The following is a 15,368-nucleotide window of genomic DNA, read 5'->3' as shown; positions in this document are numbered from 1 at the left end:
ATTTATTATTACATTTTATAAATCTGACAGGAAAGTATATATATTAAGATTCCTCTTAAAGACAAATATGAGCATATCAATACTGGAACATTATTTAGACAATAGTCTACTGATGGGACAGTGAGGGTAAACTCAACAGATAAATGAATACATTTTTTACATTTTAGCATATACAGACTAATTTATTAAGGCATGATGTTTACATTAGATGTTAGTATCTTTTAAATTTAGGCTCTATTAATTTGAACTGCAACTCTCTTATTTAGTGCAGCAAATGTGGAGGTGCAGAATGTCATTTCTGTTTAAGCTGTGCAAATTAATACAAAATGCAAATTCCTTAACTTAAAAAAGGGCTTTTGTTTTATTGATATCTGTTGACAAGAGTGAGCTGCTGTTTAATATAATGTAGTGGTTACAATTATCAAAATTTAGTCAGTAGCCTAGTCCGCTTGGAACTACATACAAAACAAATCTGCCATATTCTGACAGTAACATCCTGTTTTTTCATTACAGTAACACAACAGTAAAATTCCATTAAAAAAATATGCATTTTTGGGTAATATTTGTTGTTTTAGAGAAAGTACCCTTAAGTATTTGCTATTCCCTAAGCACGGGATATCTGTTGAAGTGGACTTAACTGACAATAGGCTTGTTTGAGATCACTGGTGATCACCGCAAGGTGCATGCCGGTTAGAAATGCTGGTTATCCCTACTCTATTGGTATCACGCATGCAATGAAACAGCCACACACTGGAAGATCTAAAGGAATTGTGTATCTGCAACAAGTTAGACCTCCGGAGTGCATATAATCTTATTCGGATCCACAAAGGAGACGAGTGGAAGACTGCCTTCATCACCCCTATTGGCCACTATGAATCATGCCGTATCATGCCGGTCATGCCGTATGGGCTCTCCAACTCACTCTCACAATCACCAGAATACTAATCACCCGCACCTGCAGCCACTTACCCTCACAGCTACTGCTCTGGTCATCTCGCCGTCTGCCTGCCAACCCGAAGAACTTTTTCAGTGATCATCTTAAAAGGAAAAAACATTATGCTTACCCTTCAATGTCAAGGGATTTCAGTCCTCCTTTATCATATTCTTTGACCAACATTCTTTTTCTAATGTAATGTTTTTCTTTTCCAAATAAAATTAAAGTTAGCTTGGTTTATACCTTTTATTACATTTTTAGCAAAATAGATTGAGCAGGCCGGGTAAATGAGTCTAGAAATGAACTCCATTTTTGTAGAAAAAAATCTTCCAATAATAGAAATGACTCTTTGAGACCACAAATTTAAATATGACTTACACTTATTTAAGGTATTCCAAATGTTGAGATTATTAAGTGAAGTATTATCCTTTGTGATGTGTATGCCTAAGTCCTTAACATGAATATTGTAAACAGTAGAAAGAGGCAGATTATGATTTATTTTAATTTCATTAAATAACTTTAAGCCAGATGCCCTTGAGAAAAAAAACTCAAGAATTTTTGGAACTTGGTCAATGCTTTTCATGAATATTGTTGTCATTTGCCAATTGGCCAATTGCCAACTGTTTGTCAAATAATGTGTAAGAAGCTTATTTATTTCTTGATGAAAAGTAAACCAAAAACCTGCCATGCAATAAAATTAATCTGAGAGGGGATCTACAAAGACACAAAACATTTCAAAGAGAGAAAACAACACCCTCAGCCTGTTGTTTTAAGACACCCCTCTTCACCCCCTGCCCTTCCTTCCTCCCCTCTTTCTGATCTAAAAGAGTTGACTTAAAGTTCATTAAGAATACAGGCATTATATACCATGTGTCTTGTGAACCTGTTTTTTCTCCCTTTCATGTTTGTTATCATTTTAAAGGTCTCAGTGCAATTGGTAAATTGGTCTCAATTTTACAGAAATCACTTGTATTATGAAAAATATTAAAAACTTTGTAGAACTGTGTTCTTTTGAGAAGTGGGTGTGTCCTCCTTAGGGTCTCTGAAAATGTTCCAGCCAGGTGGGACCCTGGAGCATGGGGACCTAAACCCCAAAAGATCTTTTCATGGTTTTACAACTGATCTAAAGATCTCTTTGTCTGGTCTAAGTGCCAAAACATTATTCTGTAGCCCTTTAAGAAACTGATGTTTTGTATTGACATAAATGTAACTCTGAATTGGCTTTCAAATGTTTGTATAATTGGCATGATATAACTTTACCTAACTAATAATAATAAATTGTTATATTTGACTTATTCTGAACTCTCTGAAATTATTCTTTTTCAATGTGTCCACGATATTGTGGCAGAACAGAGAATAATTAACCCAAGATATAGCTATCCATTTTTACATTTTTGGGTGCTCTGTCACCATCATTAACATGGTGCAGTTGTTTGGAATTTTGTGGTTATTTAGTTAGATGTCCTCTCTTAAGGCATAATAACCACCCTTCAGTCTCTGAGTAATGTTGGAACTGCCAAGTTGTGTTGAGGGTTCAGTGAGGGCTGCCTGAATTCCTAAGCGATACTTAATCAGTGATAAAAAAGAAGACTAAAATAATGGGTTCTCTAGAATATTTCAAATATCTAAATTTTTTCGCAATCGATAATTAGAAATAGTGTCTAAAATTAACAAATGCCGATGTAGAATCCACGTGCAGAAGTTTATTAGAAGATAGGGCAACAAACATAAACATAAATCAGGCAGAGGGTCATGCACAGAGACGCAGTCCCACAGGCTGACAGGTTTAGGGGAAATCCCTGAGACAGTGATCAACAAACAGGCAAACAGATCAGAAGGACAGGTCTTAGAATTGGTAGTCAGGCAAACTGGCAGAGATCATATACTTGACAGTCAGAAGAACAATGGTAATAGAAGGCTTGGCAAGGCAGTGATACTGGCGATACTTTGCATCAAGCACATGATGAATATAAAGCCTCTGAATATAAAGCCCTCAAACAGGAAATGAGAGTAAAAGCAGAGGGAGCAAAGCTAGTACTCGGGTGAGGGCTCCTTCTGCTGGCTAGGTGTTACACCTAAATACCGTATTTAATTTACATGTTTCAATACAATATATTTTTCACAGACATCATTAAATTTGCAAGTATAAATATTACTACTAAAACGTGGTAACAAATTTTGAAATTACTTTAGGATCTTTTGAAACAATAACATTAATGTTAGAAATGAAAGAGTTTTCCTCTGACCATTCCCTTTTCCCAAAAAAGTAAAGAAAATGTTTCCATATATACAACAAGCAATAAAGGTGGCATTATCTTGTCTCTTGACACAGTCTGTCAGTTTAAATCTAGATTAAAGACACATCTTTTTAACCTAGCCTACACATAACACTCCAACACACTTGTATTATTCAAATCCGTTAAAGGATTTTTAAGCTGCATTAATTAGATCAGCTGGAACTGGGAACACTCCTCATAAAAAAAGCCATAGGAGAACTGGTCCAACTGAGCCTGGTTTCTCCCAAGGTTTTTTTTTTTCTCCATTCTGGATGGATGGGGTTTTGGTTCCTTGCCACTGTCACCTCTGGCTTGCATTGTTGGGGACACTTAACTTCTAGCGTTTATCATTGAATTGATTACAGAGACCCGTATCTGCATTTAATAACAAATTGTTTAATCTCATCATTATACATCCATATCATTGTATTCTTCTACTTCTTCTACTGTTCAGTGCTTTGATACAACCTGTGTTGTTAAAAGCACTATATAAATAAAAATGATTGATTGTCTAATTACAGCAATAACCTATCTACAAAATTAGAGCACAGCACAAAATTTCTAGTAAAGCCCTTTTAAAGTGATGAACTATAACAGCAGTTTCAGTAGAGTGGTTGCTGCCATGACTAAAAAATTCAGTTTCCCATTGTCTCCTCCGAAACTTAGAATCTAACTTCTCTATGTGAGTTTCTTGAAAAAATAAAATAAAATCAGCTTTTACAAAAAAAAGACATCTCTTTTCAGACTGACACGTAAACCTGTAACATTTAAAGTTACAAGTGATAAGGATTTAAACTTGCTCTCTATAACAAGAGCAGCTAAACAACAAGAACAAGAATGGCAAAACGATAACTTTTCTAGATTTACTATAGGTATAAAGGGAGAGGTGGAGAACCAGTAACCAGTAAAGCACACAATACAGCAAGGTGATAAACAAATGAGAGAAAAAAAAAATTATAACTTTTTCAGCACATTGTGTAACTTTAGAAACCACTTCCAACTGTAATGTCGGCATTCTTGCACACTTGCTTTCAGCGATTTGTTTTCCTCTCTCAATCTGTGAAGATCGGATTCCAAGTGATTTAGTGCCTCTTTTTACCACTTCACCTTGAACTTTCCTGAAGAATAACTACACAACCACATACATCACCACCATCTGGTCCTCTTGCTCACCTCCTCCATCAGCAGAGATAATTCTTTCTTTTTCAGTGTCTCTGCTCAATCATTAGTTCTGATTCATTAAAATATGTTTTTTGAAATATTTTATTCTATCATTACAACACATGGCCTAGCTCTGGTTGAAAGGGCACAAAGAGGCCTTCAGTGCTAGCTTAAGACCACATTAGAAACAAAATTTCTAGTAAAGCCCTTTTAAAGTGATGAACTATAACAGCAGTTTCAGTAGAGTGGTTGCTGCCATGACTAAAAAATTCAGTTTCCCATTGTCTCCTCCGAAAGAAATTAAAATAAAATAAAAACACTGATTTAAGATAAATTGAATTTAAAGCAAAAAGAGATTGATTTAAAACAGTTTAAAATAAAAGAAGCAAAGTAGCACAGTTCGGACGCAGCACAGTGCTCATTCTGTAAATGCACATCTAAACAGATGAGTTTTGAGTCTGGATTTAAAAGTGACTAATGTTTCTGCAGATCTGATCTCTTCAGGAAGCTGGTTCCAGATGCGAGCAGCATAATAACTAAAAGCAGATTCTCCTTGTTTGGTGTGAACCTTTGGTATTTCTAACTGACTTGATCCTAGTGATCTGAGTGGTCTGTTAGGTGTATGAATAGTGATCATATCTGCAATGTATTTAGGTCCTAGTCCATTGAGTGATTTATAAACGAGTAAAAGTGCTTTAAAATCAATTCTAAATATCACTGGAAGCCAGTGTAAGGACCTGAGGACTGGTGTGATGTGCTCTGATTTTCTGGTTCGAGTCAGGATCCTGGCAGCAGCGTTCTGGATGAGCTGCAGCTGTCTGATGGTCTTTTTGGAAGGCCAGTGAGGAGACCATTACAATAGTCCACCCTGCTGGTGATGAAGGCATGGACTAGTTTCTCCAGGTCTTGCCTGGGCACAAAGCATCTGATTCTTGCAATATTTTTTAGGTGGTAGTACGCTGATTTAGTCACTGCTTTGACATGACAGCCGAAACTAAGTTCGGTCTCTAGAATCACACCAAGATTCTTGACTTGCCTTTTGGTTGTTTGACCCCTTGAGTATGCATTCACCTTGTGAACTTCATCTTTATTTCCAAACGCAATGACCTCAGTTTTCTCCTTGTTTAACTGAAGAAAATTTTGGCACATCCAACTGTTGATTTCATCAATGCATTGGCAGAGTGAGTCAATGGGGCTGTAGTCATTTGGTGATAAAGCTAGGTAAATCTGCGTGTCGTCAGCATAGCTGTGATAGGCAATTTGATTCTTTCTCATTATTTGACTTAGTGGGAGCATATACAGGCTAAACAAGAGCGGCGCAAGAATTGAGCCTTGTGGGACTCCGCATGTCATGGACGTCCACTTAGACTTATGCTCTCCTATACTCACATAATAACCCCTCCCCTCTAAATATGACCTGAACCAGTTTAGAGCCATTCCAGAAAGCCCGACCCAGTTTTCCAGTCTGTCTAGAAGAATGTTAGTATCGACAGTGTCAAACGCAGCACTAAGATCTAGTAGTACCAGCACTGATAGTTTACCAGAATCAGAGTTTAGGCGAATATCATTTATTATCTTAACCAACGCTGTCTCTGTGCTGTGGTGCGGTCTGAAACCAGATTGAAAATTATCCAGATAACCATTTGAGTTCAAGTAGCTGTTCAGCTGATTCAGAACTACCTTTTCAATGATCTTGCCTATGCCCGGAAGATTTGATATCGGTCTATAGTTACTCAATATACTGTTATCAAGATTTCTCTTTTTCAGGAGGGGCTTAACAACCGCAGTTTTCAGGGAGTTTGGAAAAGTCCCAGAAAGAAGTGATGTGTTCACCACTTCTAAGATGTCAGCTTTTTAACAGTCAAACACGCTTTTGAGAAAGGATGTGGGGAGTGTGTCAAGACAGCAGGTTGAGGATTTTAGGTGCTGTACTACTTCCTCCAAAGTTTTGCTATCAATTGCATCAAAAACACACATAGTGACTCCTTTTTGAAATTGTGGTTGAATCTGACATATCTCTACATCATCTGATGTTTTAATCGCCTTTCTGATATTTTCGATCTTCTCAGAAAAGAATGAGGCAAACTCATTGCATTTGCTTTCAGAAAGCATTTCACTGGGAATCTGACTTGGGGGGTTTGTCAGTCTCTCAAAACACAACACCCCCCACCCCCCAACCCCTGTTGTGTTTATGACACCCTCCTCACCTCTGCTCTTCCTGCTTCCCCTCCTTTTGCCCAAAAGACTTGGTTTAAAGTTCATTAGGAATAAGGCATTATATGTCATGTGTCTTGTGAACCTATTGTTTTTCACTTTCATGTTTGGTCTCATTTGAAAGGTCTCAGTGCGATTGGTAAATTGGTCTCAATTTCACAGTAATCACTTATATTATGGAAAAGATTAAGAACTTGGTAGAACTGTGTTCTGCTGAGAAGGAGGTGTGTCCTCCTTTTGGGTCTCTGAACGTGTTCCAGCCAGGTGTGACACTGGAGCACGGGAACCTAAACACCAAAAGGTTTTTACAATTACATTTGGTATCTCTTTGTCTGGTCTGAGTATATAAGGAAAGTGACAAAACACAACAGGGCGCGATTCTGTAGCCAGATCGGCCCGTAGTGTGGTGTGTACTCATACACTACACTATGTACTTTTTATTTTGTTTTCAATCAATCAATCATTTTTTATTTATATAGCGCTTTTAACAACACAGGTTGCATCAAAGCACTGTACAGTATAATGACAGAGATGTATAATGACAGGGATGTATAATGACGAGAGTGACCAATTTCTTATTAAATGCAGAGACGGTCTCTGTAGTCAATTCAACGATAATCACTAGAAGTTAAGTGTCCCCAACCAAGCAAGCCAGAGGCAACAGCGGCAAGGAAACAAAACCCCATGCATACAGAATGGAGAAAAAAAAACCTTGGGAGAAACCAGACTCAGTTGGGGTCAGTTCTCCTCTGACCGGACGCCCAGCACTTAACTTCCAGTTCAATTTTAAACGCAGCTGTGTCAGATAGTGTAAATGACTTAGTGTGTGCGTGTGCGTGTGTGTGTGTGCATCAGGATCTGGTGATCTGTCGACGGGCGCATCTAGGTGTTCTGGTCTCTGATGAACATAATCTCTGGGTGCTGATCCACCATCTAGTCTGGATACAAACTGTGAAAACAGATTGAGAAAGAAACAGGACTAATATTAGCGTAGATGCCATTCTTTTTACGATGTCACAAGTACATCGTATTGTAGGAGTAGTGTTCCCGGTTCCAGCAAATCTAAGTAATGCAGCCTAAAAATCCTTTAACGGATTTGAATAATAAAAAGGTGTGTTGGTGTGTTATGTAGGCTAAGTTAAAAGATGTGTCTTTAATCTAGATTTAAACTGGCAGAGTGTGTCCGCTTCCCGAACAGAGTTAGGAGATTGTTCCAGAGTTTAGGTGCTAGATAGGAAAATGATCTGCCGCCCGCAGTTGATTTTGATATTCTAGGTATTATCAAATGGCCAGAGTTTTGAGAACGCAGCGGACGTGCAGGACTATAATGTGATAAGAGCTCGCTCAAGTATTGAGGAGCTAAACCATTCAGGGCTTTATAGGTAATTAATAAGATTTTAAAATCTATTCGATGTTTGATAGGGAGCCAGTGCAGTGTTGACAGAACCGGGCTAATATGATCATACTTCCTAGTTCTAGTAAGGACTCTGGCTGCTGCGTTTTGGACTAGCTGAAGTTTGTATTGTAATTAACATTGTAAAAATTTACTTCCATGAGTTCATAAACAATATTTCCATGTCCATTCTTCATAGGACAATGCAGTAGTCTACACTAAAATGTTATAAATAAATATGATATGTTCAACTGTTACTGCTTGCAGGTTTTGTGTAGAAAATGGACAACATAACATTCAGACACAGTATTCTCCTAGTGGAGGGACTTCAAGTTACACCTCAGTCTACCTATGTTGTTTTCACATTTCTTCTTTTGGTATACGTCTTCATAATGGTCTCCAATATTGCACTTGTATTCCTGATCTCAACAGAGAAGAATCTACATCATCCTATGCATTTCTTGTTCTGTAACTTGCCACTGAATGATATATTAGGGCCAACTGTCATTTTGCCACGCTTACTGCAAGACATTTTAAAAGAAACATCTGAGCGCTATATGACATTTGTGGAGTGTGTTGTTCAAGCATATTTTGTGCATATATTTGTTGCAGCATGCCATTATGTTCTAATAATCATGGCCTTTGACAGATATGTGGCTATATGCAATCCACTGCGATACACAACTATAATGACCAATAAAATGGTGGTAAAATTATCAGCATCTGCCTGGGGGCTGTCAGTACTTATGGTGACAATTCTGATAGGACTTACAGTGCGACTGTCTCACTGCAGATCAAAAATTGAAAATCCTTTCTGTGACAATGCCTCACTGTTCAAACTATCCTGTGAGGATGGTGTCGTTGTTAATAATGTCTATGGAATAATTTACACTGTGGTTTTATTTTCCTTCTCAATTCTGTCTATATTCATAACATATGGCAAAATAGCTAATGTATGCATAACTAGCAAAAACAAAGCACTGAACAGCAAAGCCATAAAAACATGCAGCACCCATTTAGCTGTTTATTTAGTCATGCTAGTTTCTGGCTCCACTTTCATTTTTTCTCCATCGTTTCCCTCTCTACTCTGAGAGCAGGAAACTAGCAAGTATAATGTTCCACATTGTACCACCGGGGCTAAATCCTTTAGTATATGGTTTACAAACTAAAGAAATAAGACAGAAGTTTTTAAAAATTTGGTGCAGAGAAAAATGAGCTTTTTAATTTATTATATTATTATACACTGGTAACTGAAATTAATGTGTTGGATCAGTAACGTCTCTAGAAAAACATACAATGCTGTGATAATATGTAGACTCCACTTTTGGATCCAATCATTCAAGTGATGTAATAGAAATGTAAGTCTTTAGTTAATACTCTGTAAGTTAACTTGCTATTTGATAACAATATAAATTATATAATACAATGTATTTATATTTACAATAAAAGGTCTGCTTACATATCCTAAATTGTACTTCGCATAATTTCTTGTATAATTAACATACCTCATAAAATAAAATGTTAAGCGAAAGGCTTTTATTTGAGTTTAGTTTACATTACACCCTCGCACTTCTATGTTGGTATGGGAGACCTTTATGTGACCTTTCAGTTAAGGTAAAATGTTGCTTCCTATAGATTTGTGTTACAATGTAAAATTGTAGGAAATTATGAAATAGTGCGTGCACTTCAATCTGCACAGCAGCAGGTCCCCTCTGTCTGTATCGCTGGTAGATGTGTACCCTTGGTTCAGCCCGATAAAACCACAGCCCGATAAAACCCACATAAGGGAAATCAATCTGGTTTATTCAAACAAATGCTCAAAAACATCAAGTCTGTCTTCAGCTTATATACATAGGGAAAAATAGGAGTGCACCCGAAAAGGAGGAACTTGGTCCCCAAGCCATAACATAGAAAAACATATACATATATGGTAATATTGGTTAAACTTGTTCTAACAGCTCAGCAAAACCAAAAAGAGGGAAAAACAGTGGGAGTGAGAACCTTGTGAAAGCAAGATACATTGTCACCTTGAGGTGGTAGAAGGGCCAGTTGCTATCTAGCCAAAACAGCTCTCCGTACACACAAGGCGTCTCCGTCGCATTTAGGTCAGAGTTCATACACACACACACATAGTAGAGAAGGCATAATGTTCCCTCAAAAATGTTTTCCTGTACCCTAAAAATATTGCAATTATGCTTATGTGAAAAAGCATAACTAGAGCACTTTGTGTTCTCATTTAACCTCAAAGCACATGCAAAAATTTAGTTTGCTGGTACTGGTGAATCAGAAACTGTGGAAAATTAATATTGAAGCCATTTCAAACATTCAGAATTACATAACGATCAAGTACAAATTAAGTGTCCTTGTCCCATACTAGCAAATATAACAGAAAAACATGACCCCTACAGGTAAGAACACCAAAGATAACCATAAGTGGTTGTAAGCATGTCATCAGCTATTATTACGTTTTTTTTTCCCTCTTGGATGATGACATCCTCAATACAGCATTATAAGGTGATGGCAGTTCAAGGTTTCTTCAAAGAACAGGTTGATATGTGATACTAAATTTTGATAGAGTTGGCTACTACTCAACACCAGTCAACTTTACTTCTGTTAAGCAATAATTCAATCTAGGTAACTGAATTTAGAAAAATTGGTGCAAGTAAGAAATACTAGATGCTAATGTTGTTGACATACAAATACCTGGTATTAGCTTAAATACTGTAACTTTAAAGTGATTCAAAAGAGCTTTATTTTTAAGTTACTTGTGGTGCTAATATGGTTCACAATGGTTGTGTGCTTTTAAAAATGTGGTTAGTGGAGAGTGTAAAGCTGAATAGACATTAAATAATCTCTGTTAAATACAAAATAGACTTGTTTATGGGGGGAAAGTGACAAGTATGTCTGTTATTCTTTTTGCAGCTTTTGTGTAGCACAACTAATGGACAACCTGACATTTACAAACGACATTCTCCTCATGGAGGGACTGAAAGTTGCACATCAGTCTTCCTATCCTGTTTTCATCCTGCTTCTTTTGGTTTATGTTTTTACAATGGGATGTAACATCGGACTTATAATATTGATCTCCACTGACAAGAATTTGAATCACCCTATGCATTTTCTGTTCTGTAACTTGCCACTGAATGATATCCTAGGGACCACTGTCATTATGCCACACTTACTACAGGATACTTTAATGCAAACCTCAAAGCGCTATATGACATATGTGGAGTGTGTTCTTCAAGCTTACTTTGTTCACATATTTGCAGCTGTAAGTCACACAACGCTAATGATCATGGCCTTTGACAGATATGTGGCTGTATGCAATCCACTGCGATACACAGCCATAATGACCAATAAAATGGTGGTTAAACTATCAGCATCTGCTTGGGGGGTGTCAATACTGGCAGTGGGAATTTTAATTGGACTCACTGTACGCCTGTCTCGCTGCAGATCAAAAATTGAAAACCCTTTCTGTGATAACGCCTCACTGTTTAAATTGTCCTGTGAGGACAGTGTGGCTATTAATAATATTTATGGAATATTTTCTACTGTGGTACTCTTTACCTTCTCACTTGGGTCTGTTTTCATAACATATGGAAAGATTGCTGCAGTATGCAAAAGAAGTAAAAACAAAGCATTTAACAGCAAAGCCATAAAAACCTGTGGAACACACATAGCTGCTTATATAATCATGCTTGTTTCTGGTGCCATCATGGTTTTTTTCCACCGTTCTCCTCAATATTCTGAAAATAGAAAACTAGCCAGTATAATGTTTCATTTAATACCACCAGGACTAAATCCTTTAGTATATGGTCTACAGACCAAAGAGATAAGGCAAAGGGCTGTTAAACTTTGCTGCAGAAATAAAGTTAATGTCAAGTAAATTGTTATTCTTATGTTTGGAATGGAGAATAAATCTTATAAACATATTGCTGAGTACTGTTTTGAAAATAATTATTCATTACATTATTCATTTTATAAGAAATTGTTAATTTGTCTTTTTTTTTCTTACTAAAAAAGACAGCTGTAAATCATTGTGAATCATACAATCATACATTTTGTTTCGAATGTTTTCCTTCTATTTTAAATTCACTTTCTGAATATGATTCACTTTTGTTCAGATCATAAAATATTTACAAACTGTTTTGTTCTATGAATTTACAGAAGCAACCATTTTATTTTGCGTATCTCTAATCTTGTTATATATTCGGTATGTTCTGTTTTGATTTTGTTTTCCTACCTCCTGTTTCAGTTCCTCATTTATTTAAGTTTTCCCTAATTACATTCTGTATGTTTATAAGAACTGTATTCTCTTGAGTTTCTTGGTCTTGCGTATATCATGTTTGTTGCCCCCGTTATTCCTGCCTGAAGACTATTCATTAAAAGGACTTTTTGTATGTTCCAAATCCTGTGTTGTGTGCTACCCTCAGTACACATAACAAATCTAAATTTAGACCTTTAAAACTCAAAACTAAAACATCTAGGAGGTTAGCAAATAAGAGCATAGTTTTATAGTAGGATAGTAGAGGATAGTTGGCCAAGACACTTTTGATTCAGATATAAGAGAGAACAATATTTTTCCTACACCCACCACAGCTAATACCAAACTTGATAATGCCATAAAAACCTGTGGAACACTAAGAGGTAAGCAAATAAGAAAAAATAATAAATGTTGGAAGAAATAGCTGAATTAAAAAACAAATGGTTAGTTGGCCTTCTCACTTTTGGATTGGCTAGATGAGCTATTGTTCTGAATATCAAAAAATCTTTTGCAAGCAAGACACAGCTTCTCCACAGGCTGTGTAAGCACCGATCAGAGCCGATGAGTGCCTACAGGCCCACAAGGGGAGCACAGAGTCTCCCCTCCAAGTAGTAGCAGAGTTTGGACACAATTGCATCGCTACCGACCGCTCCACTGGGAGGACCCTCATATACCCCCTGGCTGTGCCGCTTTCAAAGGTGGTGAGGGAGGAAGAACCACCGCAATGGTATCTGGCAGTAAAAGGTACAATCCACATTACTGTGAGTTCTTCATGCACCTCCTGGATGAAAGGTACTGGAGTTGGGCCCTGAGAACCAGCGCAAGCCACCCCTAAGTACCAACTGTCCAACCTTGAGGGCTTGGGACACAGTGGAGGTTTCTACTTGAGACTGATCCTCTTGGTGGCCCAGGCAAGCATAGCCACCAGTTCTGGATCCATATCCATCACGGTGAAGGAATGGGCACCCCACCCATAATCTTCCCACAATGAGAACATGAGCCGTCCACAAAAGCTATCTCAGCTTGCTTTTCATTCGGCTTAGAATTATAAGGTTCTATCTGACATTTTTGTCAAAACTGAGTTATTCTGTGACATCTTATTAACATTATATGATGGTTTTTTTGTTTGTTTGTTTTTGAGGTTGTGTACATTTTAGGACTTTTTATTTAGAAAACAAAAAGGTTCTATCTACAAAGTCGAAGTCAAACAATTTTATGGTTATATCTGCGAATCAGCCAATAAGCACTTCGAATGCACACAAGAGGACTAATCAGGATCAGTCATGTCTTCAGTCATCAGTCATTCTTTGTCATGTTGCCGGACTGCTCCGTAATAAACACTGAACTAGAATAATTCGATGGTTGCAGAATCAATGAGTGTAATTTAAACCAGTGGCACTGTTTTAAACATAATGACGATGTTATTTGTGACCCATAATTAACGCTTGCATAAAACAAATAATCATCCGCAAAAATGTAACTGGCTTGAATGGCTTTACTGCAGAGCAGTTACTATTAAATACTACTAAGAAATATAAGTGTCACTGTTGTTTGATAGTGAATAGCGATCAAAATGTTTTTAAAGATGCTGAAAACGATACATTTTGAGAATATATTGAGATTGTGAATATGAGCCAGATGCTGGATGTATACTGGGGAAATATGCTCTAAAGATGGCAAACCCATCTAAGTTAAATATTTAAGGAAGTAGGCTATTCTTTATTTTATTATGATGATGATGATTATTATTATTATTATTATTATTTTATTATTCTTCTTAAAATATCAGCAGCAGTTAGAGATTCATCCATGCTAGATACAAGTCTGGGTGGCTAAAGATCTGAATAATGATTTGCAAAATATTCATGCAGTTTAAAATCTTATAAATCCTAATGTTTTACATTTTATAACAGTAGGCCTTAATCTACAATTTAGTAGTCAACCATTTAAATTATGTCTTAAATACAACAATAAACGTCAGCATGTTATCTAGGCCATACTGATCCAAAGAGAAAGTCCTTGTGCTGCTTTTTGTGATTACAATAATGTTAGCAAAGTTAGTAACTGTTCCTGCAATTATGTGTGTGAATACACTATAAGCCTACCTAAAATTAACATTAGTACTGGACAAAATATTTAGCATTGCCTTTTATGTTAATGTTATGTTATGTTAACTTAAACAACAAACAAATATTTATCCTAAATATGGAATCAATGTGATAAAGATTGTTATAAAATTAATCTTAAATGTAAAAAAAAAAGATAAATTACTACAATTTCTTGAGAATTGTTGCTTTAATTAATGTTTTGCAGATAGAACCTTATAATTCCAAGCAGAAAATTACTTTTCTTCTTCTTCTTTCTGCATTTCACCTGTTCCAAAAATTCCCATTTAAAGATTTGATAGGACTTTGATGTTGTACACTTAGAAAACATTTAGCATCTCTGTCATTTTCATATCGGAAAGAGACTTCTTACCTGTATCACTTTTGCTATACAGAATGCAAAACTTAGAAGCTTAATTTCTCAAAACACTCAGAACACAGATAGAACCCTATAATTCTAAGGCGGCAATTTATTACGTAAGAAAAAAACTAGGAAAACATTGGACAAAAACATGAGAAAGGATGACGAGAGAGCCATCACAACTAAAGGGAGCTGTTTAAATCTGCCGTCAGAAGTTCCAACACAGGTGTAAGTCTTCAGCCATAATGACATCACTCTGTAACTCTAACTTCATCCGGCAAATCAAACAAAAAGAAACACGATTAGCCAACAAATATGATACATTCTAGGTACATAACCTGCCCATAGTTATATTCTATGTATTATCAAATGGCCAGAGTTCATGCAGTGGACATGAGGGACTATAATGCATAAGACTATAAAAGAGCTCACTCAAGTACTAAGGTGCTAAACCATTGAGAGCATTGAGTAGTTAGCAAGATTTCATCTGAGCAATGTTGACAGAACAAGACTAATGTATTCATACTTTCTGGTTCTAACTAGTACTCCAGCTGCTGTATTTTATACATCCCACAAGCTTGTTTGGTACAAGAAACAGATCGTTTTTAAGCTCTTGGTTTCAGAAGATGGCTCAAGTATTCCAAGTATTCTGGAACTCAT

The 15,368-nt window shown here is 36.6% G+C and overlaps 1 protein-coding gene and 1 pseudogene across 1 annotated transcript; both read left to right on the top strand.

Moving 5' to 3' along the window:
- The first annotated feature begins 8,259 nt into the window (after positions 1–8,259).
- LOC122326742 lies at positions 8,260–9,239 on the top strand (annotated as a pseudogene).
- A 1,680-nt stretch (positions 9,240–10,919) lies between these two features.
- LOC122326748 (olfactory receptor 5B17-like) lies at positions 10,920–11,864 on the top strand. The gene has a single exon (XM_043221883.1). The coding sequence runs from the start codon at positions 10,920–10,922 to the stop codon at positions 11,862–11,864; it is 945 nt and encodes a 314-aa protein (XP_043077818.1).
- Positions 11,865–15,368: the final 3,504 nt, after the last annotated feature.

Source organism: Puntigrus tetrazona, chromosome 21 (assembly GCF_018831695.1).
Source record: "Puntigrus tetrazona isolate hp1 chromosome 21, ASM1883169v1, whole genome shotgun sequence".
In the NCBI taxonomy this organism is placed as follows: Eukaryota; Metazoa; Chordata; class Actinopteri; order Cypriniformes; family Cyprinidae; genus Puntigrus; species Puntigrus tetrazona.
This window is presented reverse-complemented; position numbering and strand designations above follow the sequence as displayed.